Source organism: Pseudochaenichthys georgianus, chromosome 1 (genome assembly GCF_902827115.2).
Source record: "Pseudochaenichthys georgianus chromosome 1, fPseGeo1.2, whole genome shotgun sequence".
NCBI lineage: Eukaryota > Metazoa > Chordata > Actinopteri > Perciformes > Channichthyidae > Pseudochaenichthys > Pseudochaenichthys georgianus.
The window spans coordinates 35,020,061-35,037,345 of NC_047503.1; the positions used below are offsets into that span (position 1 = coordinate 35,020,061).

At 42.5% G+C, this 17,285-nt stretch overlaps 1 protein-coding gene across 3 annotated transcripts; it reads left to right on the forward strand.

The window, feature by feature from the left end:
* Positions 1-231: 231 nt before the first annotated feature.
* On the forward strand, positions 232-16,422 carry fam193a (family with sequence similarity 193 member A). Of its 3 annotated transcripts, none has more exons than XM_034084789.2 (23): positions 232-655; positions 1,885-1,959; positions 3,965-4,207; positions 6,085-6,260; positions 6,356-6,523; positions 7,013-7,259; positions 7,389-7,513; positions 7,666-7,813; positions 7,923-7,997; positions 8,108-8,182; positions 8,275-8,387; positions 8,727-8,969; positions 9,100-9,256; positions 9,437-9,580; positions 9,832-10,107; positions 11,040-11,262; positions 11,346-11,708; positions 12,199-12,481; positions 12,622-12,808; positions 13,200-13,439; positions 14,282-15,185; positions 15,781-15,862; positions 16,241-16,422. In XM_034084789.2, exons 1-23 carry the CDS (start codon positions 434-436, stop codon positions 16,332-16,334), a joined length of 4,863 nt encoding a protein of 1,620 aa, XP_033940680.1. In that variant the 5' UTR covers positions 232-433; the 3' UTR covers positions 16,335-16,422. The 3 variants fall into 3 exon arrangements, with proteins under 3 accessions (XP_033940680.1, XP_033940688.1, XP_033940697.1); XM_034084797.2 differs by having other exon boundaries at positions 9,100-9,250; XM_034084806.2 differs by having other exon boundaries at positions 233-655; positions 11,346-11,660.
* The last annotated feature ends 863 nt before the right edge of the window (positions 16,423-17,285 follow it).

Below are 17,285 nucleotides of genomic sequence, written 5' to 3' on the forward strand. Positions count from 1 at the left end.
GAAATGTGCAACATGTTCAAAGGGTTGTGCAGGTTTTAAGATATTGTTCGCATGAGTATTTAAGGTAAAATTACGACACTAAAAATAATATGCTGGTCAATTGTTAATCTTTAATGGTTAAATATCCGCCACATCCACGACTTGTTAACTGTAACTTGATTCTTTGCTACGATGCGATTTTACAAACAAACTCAATTTCCCATAAGCCCCGGCAGTGGAGACGCAAAGCTGCGCTGCAACGCAAGCACCAAGGCTAGAGGCCATATTGGAATATATGAAGTCGGCTTGCACTTTGATGGAACTGAGTATCTGTCGTTTTTGGAGTCTCTGAATCGCTATCCCGGATTAATACCCTAGTGATTGCGCCTGGCATTCCACTCGAGACCCTGCCAAGTGTGGACGGCAAGTTGTCTCGCTTCTTCTGGGGACAAAAATGAGTCCAACCGATGCTAAACGAGGGGCTAAACGAAGGAAGAACAAGCGGGGCGGTGGCAGTAGTTGCAGTGCTGTCTGCAACACCAGCGGTGGCAAGGCCGGGGTTGCCTCGGCCCTTGGCTGTGCGGGAACAGCAACACCTGCCTCCGTCGTCAGCTTTCTAACACCTGGCAGCACAGGCAGCGGGAATATCGGCTCCATCACGGGCCTCAACGGAGAGGTAAGAGTGTCACGCAATGTAACCCAGTGGATGTCAAACCGGGCGACTAGCTAGCAGCGTTATCAACGACACACATCTGATTTGGGCCCGACACTGATGCGAAGAAGGCAGCTAGCTAACTAACGTTGACCTAGGTAGCTTCAAATTAACTGGCTTAATTGCCGCTCAGACTTGTTGTTATGCTTTGTGAATGGCTGTGTGGTTAAACTGGCCATATTATAATGCAATAAACTGTCGTAAACATTAGGGCACTTGGGTCTTGGCCGAACGCTGCGATTGCCATCCTTAGCTCAAGTTGAGAGACCGTAGCTGAATCGACAACAATTAGAGACACCATGAAGCATTATTTTTGAGCTAATACAGTCCAGGTAGGTGGAGATTACATTGGCCAAACCAAGATTATTCCCGAGCACAGTTGGTTTCAACACGGCTGGGGCATAAGCTGCTATAACACATATAAACATTAATGCTAGCTAATGCTAACAGTGAAGTGTACCAACAACTCAATCCCCGGCGGGCCTCGATGTGTTTCTGCAAGCTGACCATACACTTTACTTGATAATTAGAAGTTTAATGTCATGTGTGTGGTTATAATGTCCATATAATATCCCAAATCAACTAACTAAGTCCAGTTTACCAAAGTACCCTAGTTATACACCATTTGCACAAAGGTTATGTTGGCTAGTTTCTTCTAACTGGCCCATGTTTAATAATTAACTGTCAGTTCATACGTTTATTATGGTGGGTCACAAATCACACATGTAGCTATAACTTTAGTCATTTTGCATGGCATTCAACCCGATCTTCTCTATATTTCTGTCTGTAATGTTGGACTATAAAGGTAAACAAAGTCTTTCACTTACTAAGTGTGTATGTTTATGATACATGCAGCCTAATAAGTACCCATTCCTTGTATGTTGTGACCCCTCCATCCAAACAAATCTTGCACATCATATACTTCCACTATTCATCATAAGAAATGAATGTCCTAAGAAGTGCTTCATGATATTTAAAAACATGGATATGTCCCTTCTTAAATGAATAAAAGGTGTATACATGTACATGTTCCAAGTGCCTGACTGTATTAACGACCTTCTGCTTCAAATGGGCATAACCTTTACTCAGAAAAAACATATCCTACTTCACCAGGTAGATATTTTGATGTTGTCAATAACCAAGCCAATTAGTCAATAGAAGTAATCTCTAATTAAGTTGTTTTTATCCCTCAGGTCAAAGTCAACAACAGTGTTACACCACAGTTTACAGAAGGACCAGTGAATGCTGACTTCTCCGGGGTCCTTCAGGTACATTTACACCAGGTGTCAAAAATGCATTTAAAGCCACTGAAGCCATATACCATGTTTCACACATAATGAACACCTTTATGTAATGAATGCAATTTGGGAACGCACTACATAATTGCTTATGTGGTCTTTCATTTGTCTTTACTCATATCATGTAAAACAATCAGTGAGACAACTGTCACAAATATCATTCATACATTCAATTCTGACGGGCTCCATACACAGTGCGCTCTGCAACAACTGACAAGAAGATGCTCTAACATCTGCCTTCCTTGTAATGTGCCCAGTGCCCACCCTAAGTGATCAATTAGAACACTAATTCTAGTCTCTGCAGCACTCTTTTAAAAGCATTGTCATAGTGCCGATGACTCAAATGCAGCTTTCCGCATTTAGTCATATTTAAATTGTCTGTCATCATTTTCTACACTGGAACAATTGCCTAAACCAAACTTTTGATGGTTCTGTTACAAAGATCTTGTGCGGTGAAATAATTTAAATCCGTAGACTGTGAAATTATATTATCATCAGCATTACGAGCTTTACTTGAAAATGGTAAGTTATTATTTGTGCTGTCATTGTTTTTTTGTGTATTGTTTTTTTCCAGCGCACACACAGTAAATCAATAATTTATTCACCCTAGGCTGGTTCAAATGATGACATTTGGCTGTTACATTTGCTACCTCATGTTTTTGTCCACACAACTGGTTGTTTTTGTTTTGTTGTAAACACCGTCTATCATATGCTGACAAAGTTATCTTAATTGCAAAAAACATATACTTATAAAACATTTAGAAAATGGATTTGATTGGTATACAATCACATTGTATTGTGTCAAACTATGTGTCTATTTCAGTTGTTACGCCCCTAATCATTGCAGTTTACCAAAATAAACAGGCAAACTAAAACATATTGCTTTTGTACTCGCCTTTTGAATGAAATCAGAAAATATCACTGCTGAAGGAGAGAATTAACTTGAGTTACTCACAGCACTGATCAAAACCTCATGGAAACTTAAGCATCTCCTATAACATGTTGCTTAAACAGATGTAAAGCCACCTCCTATTTAAAATCCCTTAAGACATTTTGCCTTCTGTAAACCGCAGCAATGTGAAGATCATTAATTGAAACTCCCGGCTTCTAATGATGTGTTTGTGCCACTTAGTGGTTCACTCGGTGACAAGGCTGCACATTAAGAAAAGGTTCCAGTGTTTTAATGGAGTGCAGGGGGGCAATTTAAACAGCTGGTGTTCCCAAAGTGCAGTGTGCAATCGCTTGCTGGGGAAGAGAGGTGGATCTGCCTTCATTTAGCAGAATGTCCATCTGGAGCCTATTTGTTCAACTTGCACATCATTTGAAGGCTTTAGTTTGACCATATTGATTATTACGTTTCCTATACAAAATAACTGCATCATTCCATTGTATTTCAGTATATGAATTGAACACTGAATTATTCAGATTCTGTGTCAAAGAAGCCCATTATGTTATTTAAAGAAATGATTAAAACATTTTTGTATATATGTTTTTAGGGCTGGGTGAATTGGCCAAAATCTATACCAATATAGGTCATTTCATATCATGATAATATATATATTCTTGTATTTCAATAAATAAATAGTCCATGTGAAATAAACACATGGTAAACTCTTTGGTGAATTAAATTCTTGACAAATGAAAAAGAATGATTATTTCCTAATTTGACTAAGAACTTTAAATAATTTATAGCGAATAAATAAATATGAACAGCTCTGCACTGAATATATATATTAACCTACAAACAAACACAAAATCAAATGGATCAGACAAAACCAAAGTTTAATTGAACCGAGTGTGAACAGATGTTCAGAGAAATACGTTTTGAGAACACATTTCATCTCAGTACGATTTAATTGAGTGACGTTAAATAACCAAATAAATTATCGTCCACCTTTAATTGTTTTTGCAAATGCTTAAGTGGCTTACGGTATATCTTTCTCTCCTCTTCCTCCTACCAACATGCTCACCTCAGACCCCATTCACGTTCGGCTTGAACCAACGGGCTCCCTACACGGCCGGCGATCGCTGCCTCTTGTGCCGATGTGAGCGGAAAGACAGCGCGGTGCCTTCAGAGGCGGGGGTCCTCGGCCAGAACGGAACGGCTCAGCCCAACAAAACACCCAGTGCCCTCCAGCTGCCTCTGTGGGTGTGCTCCGACTGCAGGCGCACAGTGGAGAAGGAGGACCGGCACACTGCTCTGGAGCAGTCGTTGGGGGTAAGGATACCGTTTTCTTTAAAGACAAGTAAAGGTCTTTAAGTTGTGGAAAAGTTGTAAAAGAAAGGATGGTCCTCTGGTTCAGTTTCCAAATATCTGTCTCTGCACAGATGCCATGTATCTGCAGTTTAACTCGCACAGCTGCGATCAGTCTTTCACTGGAGGGTGTAGCTCTTCTGTTCACATCCATTTCTTTGCCAGAAAAGAGGAGCAACCAGAAGTAACAGCTGTTTCTGTCAAAATAAATGTTATGAAGGACATACTATCAATTCATATATTGGCTTGGCTTTAAATCATAGCAAGATAACAGTTTCTAGGTCAACACTGAGAAATGCTCCTTTATGTTGGAGCGCATGGCTATGTGCTTAGCTTGCGTCTTTGCGAGGACAATACCAATGTAGAGGTAAAAACATCTTGTGATGCAACAAAGCATTTATTTTTTTCAACTGGAATACAAAGCCACTTTGTATCCTCTGGGTTTACAAGGGTGTGATTACTTATTGTAACTAATAAAGCTGTTTACAACTCTTTTACTATACCCTGAATAAAAAAATGAAGGAACCCCCCCCTATTTTTTACATTTCTAGTTTGATGAATTTGAACATAATTGGCAGGTAAATGTGGTTTTGTTGTATAGACTCTAAGCAATATTTTTTTTACCATTTTGGATTCAAGCTGAAATCTGAATTCATTACTGTTTACACATTTCCGCTGCCACTTCACCATGCTGTGATTTAGCTACATTTCGGTTTGTGTGACCGCCGGGGCTGCTAGTAAACTCTATCAGTAACAATATATCATTTCTCTGGGTATATAATATTTTTGCTAGTACATATTCAGTATCTTGGAACATAAGCTCAAACACACTCTTCCTTCATTCTTCCTTGCTGTACAACCTTGAATCACCAAGTTGTACAGCAAGGAAGACATTTGGACATTGGTTCACAAATGCAAGTGAACTCAAAACCTTATTGAGTACCACAAGCCTTTCTAACTGTTGCATTGTCGAGCTGGTTCATTAATGTTGATGTGTCAGGTGTGCCCGGGGGTTTGGTTTTCCTTATTGTGGTTGCCTTGGCCCTCGCTCGGGTTTGTTCTCCTCATAATGTTTTGTTCCACGCCATCCTTACAGCAGTAGGATATTATGCTGACTCTGAATATCAAGTCCCTGTCGTAAGCAGAGCCAAACCACTGGCTGCATACAGTTGGATTGAACAGAAAATGTAGCACATAGTTATATGCCAACCGCTTGGCAATGTTTAGATCAGAAACCACCAGCAAGGCTTCCATCTTAGTAACTTTGTGTGAACCTCAAAACTATGACTTGGGATTCAAGTAAGAAACACTCACCCCATAGAAACGTGGTTGGCATCATGTCCGTATTATAAGTTCTCAATCAGGCGTACGACTCAGTCCTGGAATTGGCTGACCCATCTATTGCACCTTGGTTCCTTCTATTGTCAGCTCATAGCACGTTTTCTTTCTGGGCCTTGTACCTGCCTCAGTGAATAAGATGAATAGTTATTAAAGGAGTCTATCAGCATGAATGACCAGATTATCACAACCCACAGTTCAAGCTACATATAGATGGCCTTTGTATAAGAATTCAACTAAAATACTTATATTATAATAATAATAATTATTTAACACATATTTTTGTAGTTTATTGTTGATATGCTAAATGTGTGCTTGTCAAAAGTTGTCTTGTTGCAGCATGTATTGGACTTTAGACATCAACACATGATACAGAATCAACAAAAACCAATGTGTGATTGAACAAACGCATTATTTACTACACAACGTTGATCACTACCATTTTGTGTCAAGTGTACACATTGTTCTGCATCTTATTGTGCTGTTTATTATATTTCCCACAGAGCCAGGACTTCCTTTTACACATGCCTGTGGGAAACGGTAACCTGGGCCAGGAGGCGGCCCCGGGGGACAGACTGACAACTGCTGTGCCTACACTACCCATGCTCCCCGCTCCGGACCTCACCGCACCCATGCCTGCTGACACCGTGTGCAGCTGTGAAGCCTGCAATGAGAGACGGTCAGTGCAGAGAGAAGGCCACTAAAGTGTATTCAATCTTAATTTATTTGTTCATTTTTACAGTGATATTAATGAGATTTTGTTCTGGATAACAGGGAGATTTCAGCAGAATCGGAGAGGGAGTCACAGCAGCTACAGAACCACTGGTCGGAGGTTCGATACCTGGTGCGCTGCATCTACCGTCAGACAGGAACACCGTTGGCAGATGACCATGACCAGCCTCTAGAGAGAGACAAGGAGGGCATGAAGGAGCTGGTGGATAGGTAAAACTACTGCGTCTAATTTCTGTTTCTCATGGTGTTTGTCCACTAGATGTCTCTGTTGAACTGTGGATGCAGAAAAAAAAACCCGGTTAAAACTATCAAGCCTGACAGCCTTTGACAGGAATGATGTCAACAAGTTGAAACTTCTTTAATTGGTCAGATTAAAAGCCCCTTGAAGTTGCATCTTTTCTTCCTTGATGTAATGTATTTCCTGTTCAAACTGGACTTTTGGCTGTGTAATGACTCTGAGGAACAATTTAAAACTTAAGAACTAGGGTGTAATTATGGAAAGAAAAACAGTTTGTTGGCTGGTTTTGGTTTTTAACACAACGTTTCCAGTCTCAATATACTCATGCAGGAATTACGTATGTTTATATCAACCACATACTTTAATCAGGCACATAATAAAAACCCCCTTGAAAAATGTTCTTCAGGGGAACTATGTATTACCATTTATCAAGATAAAGCCCTTTTATTTTCCTCCTGTAGACTCTGTGAGAAGGACCCGTACCAGCTGTATCAACGGTTGGAGCAGCAGGCGCGTGAATACGTCCTTGAGATGAAGGTGCGGCTACTGAAACACCTATCTTCAGGACCCAAGACCACAGGACCAGCGGGGAACGTGGCGGCAGCCCTGGGTCCTCCTCAGGCCTACCAGTTCACCTCCATGCTGATGGAGGAGTACCACGCCCTCTGTCAGGCTGCTCGCACCATCAGCAGCTTTCTGCTCACCCTGGTCAGTTTACCCTTTGTGGAGCCAGAGCCACAGAGATGTGTTGGCTGTCCTGCAAGTGGCATAAATCCCAACTCAAAGCCAGTTTTACTGTATTAGCTTCAACTATTATTCTGACCCCTTTTTACTCAGGAAAATGAACACCTTCAGAAGTTCCAGGTGACGTGGGAGCTGCACAACAAGCACCTTTTTGAGAATCTAGTGTTCTCCGAACCCATCTTGCACAGCAGTTTACCTGCACTGGTTGCACAGCTGAAGTAAGATATAGTTTTACTAATTAAAACATTAAAAAGATACGCTACTTACCCATCGTTATCCCTAAATGTACAACTCTTGACTCAAAGGTTGACAATCCCTTTCTTAAACCATACAAGTGTCTTTAATGACTGTTCTGCCTCTGTTTCTTTAGACATGGCACGGCCTCCTATGATTCATACAATGAAGACATGTACAGGACCTTGTTAGAAAGCTACCATCAGCTGCAGCAGGAGATGGCTTCGGTGGCTACTGATTGGCAGGAGTGTGAGAAGAGGATTGACGACTATGTAGATGAACAGGTATACATATCCATGACAACACATTTGATACAGGAAATGACACTACCTTGTTACGGTGGTAATCAATGAATACGCCTGAACTAAAGCTGTTAGTGTGACTTTTTTGCAGCTGCTATTTAAGGTGGAGGGTCAGAGTCTTACCAACCAAAGAACAGAGCCACACAAGTCCTTGATTAGCAAAAACGTAAGAGACTTCTAAAGTATACCTGAACACAGTCACCTGTTTATACCTTAAAAAATGTATTTCTGTTATTTTGGAAGTTCATGTTCTTCTAATGATCTGCCCATTACCAGACTTTGAAGACTAAGCAGCGAATGCTGAAGGAGGACTGGGAGTTCTTTAAGCAGAGAAGATTTATAGAAGAACAGGTACGCAACAAGAGTACAAAGCTATCGTGGCAGATTTTAAATGTGCATGTTTGCACTTCAGAGGAGTTTTAAAAATGTGTTCTCTTTTATAGATACCTAACAGTAAGAAGTCTCCGTCTATCGAAAACAACTTCACGGAGACGATGAGGATGCTCTCATCTCGCCTCAATATTCCAGACTGCCCCAACTGCAATTACCGAAGAAGGTGAGTTTCAACTTTTCACTGCTACGTCATTTTCTGGTCTGAAATCATGTCTCTTCCAATGTAACACATTTAAACTTTGGTTGATAAAAGAAAAAGTATTCTTATTTTCCCTTCTAATAATTTAGGTTTGTTATGATCTTCTTCTTTCAATTGCTTTGAGTTAAAAAAGCGAATTTAATTTCCCATCTTTGAGTTGTCAGGAATTTATTACACTATTATGCCACGGTCTCACCTAATGAGTGAAAGTGAGAAAAGGTGTAGTTTTGTGTTATAAATAGATAGTTGCATCTGTAATTAAATCAGTATTATTATTATTTCCTCGCCCGCCCCGACCAACAGGTGCACGTGTGACGACTGTAGTCTCTCTCACATCCTGACCTGTGGCATCATGGACTCTCCCATCGCTGAGGACCTCCACATCAAGCTGCCGCTGCAGGGGGAGCCCCCCCGCGACTACCTGGCAGAGGTGCACCCGCCCAGCCTCTCCTCCGGCAGCTCAGCATCCGGCTCCAACTCCAGCTCTCCCATCACCATCCAGCAGCACCCGAGGCTCATGCTCCCTGAAGGAGACACCAACACTTTGTAAGTCAGCCAGTCAGTGCTTTTTAATGTCTGTGACAAATCACATGGGCACAGTTTAGTATTGGGTATGTCTGATCATAATTGCATAATCTGTTCTTCCCCTAACATGAATACTCATTTCTATTTTTAGTATCAGTGATGATGATGATGAAGTGCCTCCATTGTCCAATACGTTCACGGACTACCCTATGAGTGGTTATGAGGATAACAGTGTAGTGACCGCTGCTGTGAACGGCCTCCATAATGACCTCAACGGGGAATGTGAAAACGCGGAACTAAAGGCAGGGGTGAGTTTTGTTACCGTGGTGTTATATCAAAACATTTCCTAAGATGAGTTGTGAAATTCCCTGACAAGTTTCTGGATGATGAAACTAAAGTTGATTATGAATGAGCTTGGGGAAATGTTTTGAGTAATGTTCCTCACCTATTTCCTGATTTGTAAACTTTGTTCATTTTCTGTATTTCAGTCTCCTCGCATGACCAGCAGCAGCAGTTCAGAGGGTGACGAGGAGGAGGTCGATGGTGAAGTTGGTGGAGAGCCCCGAGGGCAGCAGGAGGAACTTTCCTCAGGACACACCAACAGTCCTCCACCCTCTTACAGCCACCAACAGGTGTTGTAAAGCTTTCTTACTTCTAATTACTTAAGAAAAATGACTCTTAAATCATTTTCATAGCCAGCCATTACCTTAAAGTATGTTTCTATAATTCCTAAAACGAATGACGAATCGCCCTAGTCTCTTAGTCTCATCAACACAAGACTGAACGTTTGTGTTGCAGTATGGGTTACACGTTGGGGCCGGGCAGAGGATCACATTCTCCCAAATAAAACCACATGTTTTTAACTTGCTTGTACCACTCTCAGGTAGAACAGGTCCAGCATGCCTGTGAGTGCCACGTGTGCAACCAGGACCCCAGCTCTTCCGCCCTGGGCCCCGCCTCCTGCCTGCCCCCCAGCCGGCTCCACTCTGCACCCCCTCCCACAGTCGGACACCAGTTCTTCACAGACAGCAAGACACCCCCTGCCCACCCTGCCCTCCACCTGTACCCCCACATCCACGGCCACATGCCCCTTCACAACTTCTCCCGGCCCCTACTGCACCCGACACTCTACCCCCCCAGTCCTCCTCTCACACACAAGGTGAGGAGAATCATGTTTTGAGTCTGTACATGCAAAAGCCGGAGATACTTTTATTTTCAAAATGACGACTTATAGCTATGAGAGTCCCTTTAAGGGAAATTTGATTCATTTCCTTATCACTGGGGATTTTTTAAGTTTCCATGAACAGTACTAAGCTTAGTTTTGTTTTGTTTCATTTGGTTCCATTGACATTTGAATGTCTCCCACTAGGGGTCAGACTAAACCAAATGTCAAGGCAAAGCCAAGTGCATTGTAGACCTGCTCATATATATATATATATATATATATATATATATATTTTATTTATTCTATTATTTCAAGAATTATAGAGTTATACATCCGAAAATACCATCAAAATGAGTAGAAGCGCGAGGGCAGAAAGCAAGGCTTATATAGAAGTAGCCCTCCCGTTAGTCATCCAGTTGCAGGATAAAGAAAAAAAAGATAATTCCGTAATTAAATACTCACACGGATAAAATAATTATACATACATACATATGTACACATATACATACATACACCCATTTCCAGGGTGAAAATAAAATAATAAAGTAAAAATAAAAGATTCCTACAAGTCCATGTTAAGATAACAAGACAGTTTCATTTCTCATCCTATGTTTATATAAACTCTGATAATTAAGATAATTATATAATAGTCATTATAATTATTATAGTATTTATAATTCTTTTTATTATCATTATTACATATCCAATGAATGAATCCAAAGTCACAATGGCCGGAATAAAGTACTAAACTAAAAACTAAAAAAGACAACAACAAAAAAAGATCAAATATTAGTTTCTTATAAGCACTTTGAGCACCAGGAAAGGCGCTTTATAAATGTAATGTATTATTATTATTATTATTATTATTATTATTATAACCCCAAATTAGTGTCACATTTATTGTAACTTGTCTTTCTATCTTTAAGCCTCTACCCCCAAACCCTACATCAAACCACTCGGCGGCCAAGCAGCCGGCCTTCAGCCCTTCGCTACCGGATCACGTTTACCAGAACTGCTTTGGCGGTGCGGGTGGAGCAGGCGACTGGAACAGCTCGCTGCAGTGCCTCTCACTCAAGTTTGAGAACCTGTGGGATGCTGCCGTGATGAAGAGCTGGAATCCATCTGTGCTGCTCCCCGAGTCCCTGCCAGGTGAGCCGCCATGACACACTAAAGATAACCGATAAATACAAAGTCCAAGAGTCAAAATAACAACTTGATTTTTCTATAAACAGGTGACATGCTTGGACCACCCCTCGCTGACGTTCCCCTTCCCCCAACATCGTCTATAGGCCCCCAAGGGGAACACCCCTCGCTGCCCACCCCTCTGCCCCCTTCTTGCTCCGCTTCCTCATCTCTGTCATCTTCCTCATCGTCATCCTCGTCGTCGTCATGCTCCTCTTCCGAAGCCAAACAGCAGAAGAAGAGTGGCGCCAAGAAGAAGTGTCTCTACAATTTCCAGGATGCCTTCATGGAGCCCAACCGAGTAGTGATGGCCACCTCCGCCTCCACGTCCTCCGTGTCCTGCACCGCCACCACTGTCCAGTCAAGTAATAACCCCCCCATCCACCTAGCATCTAAAAGACCCAACTCTTTAGGTAAAATAGGTGGGAGGAGCAATGTTAGGTTTGCAATGCTGATGATTAAATTATGGGACATAGTTATTACAGGGGGGGGGGGAACTGCCATTGTTAAACCTAATAAGAAGAAATGTTTTTGCCTGTGTGTTTTTTTTACTTTTGTAAAAGACGCACATGTACTCTGTCACAGTCCGGATTTAAAGTTGAACTGAAATGAAATGTTTCCTCCCTTTTTGTGTAAGGAAAAGTAACTGTAATGATATAGATGTAACAAGAGGTTAAACTGTTTTTGCCTGGCATTTTCTAGCTTAGGTGTAAGCATTGATCATAAATACACTTTGAGACTAATTACATTTTAAAGGAATACTTAATATTATAAGTCGATTTTAATTTTAAGTGTGACTTTCCTCATTGGTTAAATGCTTTGTGAATGACTAAAATGTTTTAAAGAGTTGGACCTGGAAGAACTGAACAACGCTCTCAACCCACACATCTTTGTCTCCTCCAGACGATGTATTTCACAATCTAGGTAAAGAGGACCACAGGCAACCCGCTCCGGCCCCCCCCAGAAGCTGCCCTGCAGGACTGACCTCCCTCCCTCCGCTCTCGGGCCCCACCCTGCCCCCAGCCCCCACCACACACCTTCCCACAATGGGCTCCCAGCCCTTTCCAAAGATGGCTGCTCCAGCACCAGACTTCATGGAGGCCCACCAGGGTTTGTGCCTGCCGCCCGCCGAGCCTCCGACCTCCTCAGCAGACGGTCCTGTGAGTGCCCCCCCCAGCGTCTGCAGGTGAGACCCCCACCACATCCTGTACATGCCTAATGATGGGCATTTTTAAATGTAATGACTGAGACTGATGTATTGAAAGGTCATTTTGTTTTTGTGAATGTTAATGGAGAAGCCAGTTTGAATTCTCTCTCTTCTTTCAGTGATCCTGACTGTGAAGGCCACCGCTGTGAGGGGAACGGGGCGTACGAGCACCAGCCGTACGACGGGGAGGAGAGTCAGGACGAGGACAGCTGCTCCGAGCATAGCTCCTCCACCTCCACCTCCACCAACCAGAAGGAAGGAAAGTACTGTGACTGCTGCTACTGCGAGTTCTTTGGGCACGGCGGGGTAAGACGCACACATTTATTTTTAGGGGATGCAAATGTAGGTACTTTTTGAATCCCCTTGAAGAATTTTTAAAAACTGTTTGCTTTCGTTCAAAGAACAGGTGAAATACATTTATTTTTATTTTCTAAAGATAATATCCCCTTTTGAGGATTCAAGAATAATTGCAGCAAAATGAAACGAGGTCCATTCCCGTTTTGCATTTTTGAATTCGCAATGTAAACAACGGCAACCAAATGAATTGGGAATTACCTGGGAAGATAATATGACTGGTATCTTAACAATATTAATGTACAGAATACAAATAAGGCATTAATGATATAGTGTATCATACTATAGTTTATAAGTCAAATGAAATGTTTTATCCTTAATGATCACTCTTTGTTATTCTCAGCCCCCAGCTGCTCCTACCAGTCGAAACTATGCAGAGATGCGGGAGAAGCTGCGTTTGCGTCTGACAAAACGTAAGGAGGAGCAGCCCAAACGTGAGGAGCAGCAGCCAGTGATAGAGCGAGATGGAGGAGTGGAGGACCACAGGCGGGTGGAGGACCTATTGCAGTTCATCAATAGTGCCGACAATAAACCTGCCTCCAGTTCTAAGGCAGCCAAACGGGCCAGGCATAAACAGAAGAAGGTAAACATCCCTCCCTTTAGAGTGCCACAGTGACGCGTCCTGAAACCCGGAAGTAAGTTAGCATTTGACCACTTCCGGTTCCTTCGCCAGAAAGCAATGCAATTTCTCCATAGGGTTTTGGAAAATAGCTGGAAATAAGGTCTGTGGTCGAGACACATTGAAGAGACGGATCACGTTTTGTTCTACGACATTAAATCCATCAGCAGAGTTTACGTGTCTGAAAAACAATGGTTGTTAACAAGTGGCTGAAAAGGACTACAGAAGTTGTCGAGGCCTTTGTACGCCATTACGCCGAACACGTAAACACTCCCGCTAAGTTTGTTTGCCCTGTTCTGCTTGAAAGCAAGTCCCTGCCTCCTGCAAACTGTTAGAACAAACACTTCAACTTCTACACTTTAGAATCTGTATGTTTGAATATGGATCTTAAGTTGGCGTGACGTTGAAGCAGCGACCCTGCTGTACGTTTATAGCATAACGTTAGCATTTTGCTTCTGGCGACTACATTTATGATTAGAAAATTATAAAAGTAGGGTAGACATGTGGAGATTATCCGGCTGAACAAAACGTGATCCGTCTCTTAAATGTGTTTCAACCACAGATCTTATTTCCAGCTATTTTCTAAACTCCTATGGAGAAATTGCATTGCGTTTTGACGAAGGAACCGGAAGGAGTTTACTTCCGGGTTTTAGGACGCGTCACTGCGGTTCTCTATTAGTTCAAGGCTGTAAAAAAGAGTTTGTCTTGAGAATTTGGTAGTGTTTAATGCACAGCTCTTTTTGCAGGCTTACTATGTTTTGAGTCAAAGGTGTCATCATGCTAAAAGTATGTTGTCTCTGCTTCAGATGGAGGAGAAGGCTCGCCTGGAGGCAGAGGCCCGTGAAAGGGAGGAGCTGCAGATGTTGGAAGAGCAGCAGCGGCGACAGCGGCAGGAAGAGGAGGAGGCAGCGCTTCAAAAGGAACTGCTCCGACTGCAAGAGATGCAGCACCATCGCGCTGCCAAGAAGAAAAAGAAAGAGAAGGCAAAGGAAAACACTGCTCCCCCTCAAAACAACCCTCAGCCCCTCAAACAGACAGCTCAGAACGTCCTGGATAACCTTCAGAACGGAAAGTCACAGTCACTGCTTCAAAGCTTCATCCGCCTCCCTGACCAGAAGGAGCCCAGGTTTGAACCCGCACCCCGGCCCCACACGCAGCACAGCCCCAAACACACGAGTGAGAGGGCGACCAGCATCCCCCACTGTCAAGCCCTCCTCCACATTGACCCGCCGTCATCTCACCTCGAGGTCCACGGGAAAGTGAAGGCCAGGCAGACTGCTAAGGTGGCCCCTTGTGAGGCTGCTGTAAAGAAAGCTCCAGAGCTACCCAAAAGCTCCGATGTGGCAGCAAAGCTAGCTAACGGCACCGCCCCCACCCCCACCACTACAACAGACACCAAAGCTACGCGGGTCAGGCCTGCTGGGGCTCTGGCTCCTCTCCCAAACACTGAACCAAGGAGGGAGGACAGGTGTAATGTCAGAAGCAACAGTGGGAAAAGGCAGCAGCAGCAGATGCAGCAGCAGCAACAACAACAACAGCTGACTCAAATAAAGGAAGACCGGAGAAGTCCAGCTGTGTCCAACCCTTCCCCGTCTCCCCCTCCAGCCTCGGAGCAGCAGAACGGCAAACCTCCCAGTGCAGAGTCCCCTCAGCCCAAAGGCAAGAACAAGAAGAACAAGAAGAAGAAGGGGGACAAGAACCCCTCAATAGGTTGGTATTATTGTGATTTACAAAGATTCAGGTGTGTGTGGTAGCGCCCAGTGGTGTTTGTCTAATCTCACTCATGACCAGCTTTACTACTGAAACAGCAGACGGCATGCGAGGTGAGGGAACTACAAACTGTGTCCCTAACAGAATGTTCTGACCAAGCACAGGTAGATTTCCTCACGGGTCTCTTGGGTATTCTGTGGTATATACGGCATCACAGTGTGATTAGTGAATGTGTGCTCTGTGCAGATTTCTGCTGCCATTTAGGTCATGCCATTAGCAGGAAGTACGGGGAGTTTCTTAAAGTAGTTCTGACAATGTGGCTGCATAAAGGTATTTTCCTTTCACAAGTTGGCAGGGGCGAAACTGGGCCCCAAAAGAGATGTTGACCTAAAAACAAGAAATCCGTATGGCAGGGAAGAGACAACATTATCAACAATCGTAGAATCTACTTATTAAATATGTAGAATTTCTAACTTTGACAACAACCAGCCATTGCTTCCGAAAACAACATTTTCTCAGATACGTATTCTATAATACACTTACTAATAAATATATTTAAAATGGGATCAAATAACATGCATGTTATTTTTTTCAGATGATGTATTCTTGCCCAAAGACATCGACTTGGATAGCACTGAGCTGGATGAAACGGAGAGGGAGGTGGAATATTTCAAAAGGTATGTGTATTAAAATGTAATAACTAAACCAACTTTACAAATACTGGTGATATTTTGAAGCTTTTCTATTTTGGGCTACTTTTAAGGTCCCTTGTGGATTTTGTGGCACTATTGAGTTAGGTTTTATAGAAGTGGATAAATGTACGAGTACAATCATATGCACTGATTGACAGTTAAATAGCAGTATGGTAGACATGCATCAATATGCTAGCAAGCAAACATAGACACACAATGTAGGTTTTTAAATCATCCAAATTGTCTACTTTTAAAGGAAATCATGATAATAAGGCCTTCGAAACTCCGCAGATATTTAAAAACATTTACATTTGAAGTAGTATTGCTCCTCAGAAGGTTAATGCTTGGTTTTTGTCCCTGCAGGTTTTGCTTGGATTCTGCCCAGCAGACCCGCCAACGGCTCTCCATCAACTGGTCAAACTTTAGTTTGAAGAAAGCTACATTTGCTGCACACTGAGGCTGTTAGTGGGTGACTATCAGGACACAATCAGTACCTTAACAGCTGTACCAACCCACACGTTCCCCCCCCGCTCATCCCTTTACCTCCACTCAGCTGTTATCCTCCCTGAACTTCTCTCCCGCTGTGCCCGAATCACACCCACGCTGCCTTGCTTTGTTCCTGTCCCTGTGTGGTTCCTACACAGACCCATCTGGACTGATCCACCTGCAGAAGTGATACAAAAATTCAAGTAAATGACACAAAAAGAATCACAAAATGCTACTTTGCATCTGATTAATTTTCCTTGCGTGCTTGTGTGCTTTAAGTCTGAGTTGGGCATTTCTCTTGACTGAAAAAGCCATGGTCTGAAATAATTTTTTTTTTCTTATATTGGCTTACCTGTAGTCAAAAAATGCTTACTGTGTCTGGATGGTTTCCTTCCAAAAAAAGAGACAATGGAAACTACAAAAAAAGAGAAATGTAATTTAATTAAAAGCTGTATTTGAGATATATTGTGGCTTACTATCCCATCGTTTCCCGCTCCTAGCACGGCATCTCATCCACATGTTTGACAAGGGAATGGGCTTGGTCAGCTGGTCTCCACTCCCTTACCCCCCCCCCCCCCCTCCACCACCTCCACCCTATTTCACATTAGGGAGGAAAACGTAATACTTGACAATGTTCTTTTTTGGTTTTTAAGTTCTGTTTAACAAACTGTTGAGTAAAAGTGTAACAGTTACAGTTTTTGTTTTCTTTATTTTTGATCTGTAGCCAGCTTGTATCAGAATACTTTCAGAATGAAAATGAAAAAGAACAATACTCACACTATCAATCTGTTATGGAGTGTATATTGTATTAACACTGAAGCCAAACTGGCTACTTTTAACATATTGTTAAGTAATATTAAATCTTGTCTTTCTTTTTTGAAAGATGAAATACAGTAGTATGGCAGGATTATGCGTCTTGTGT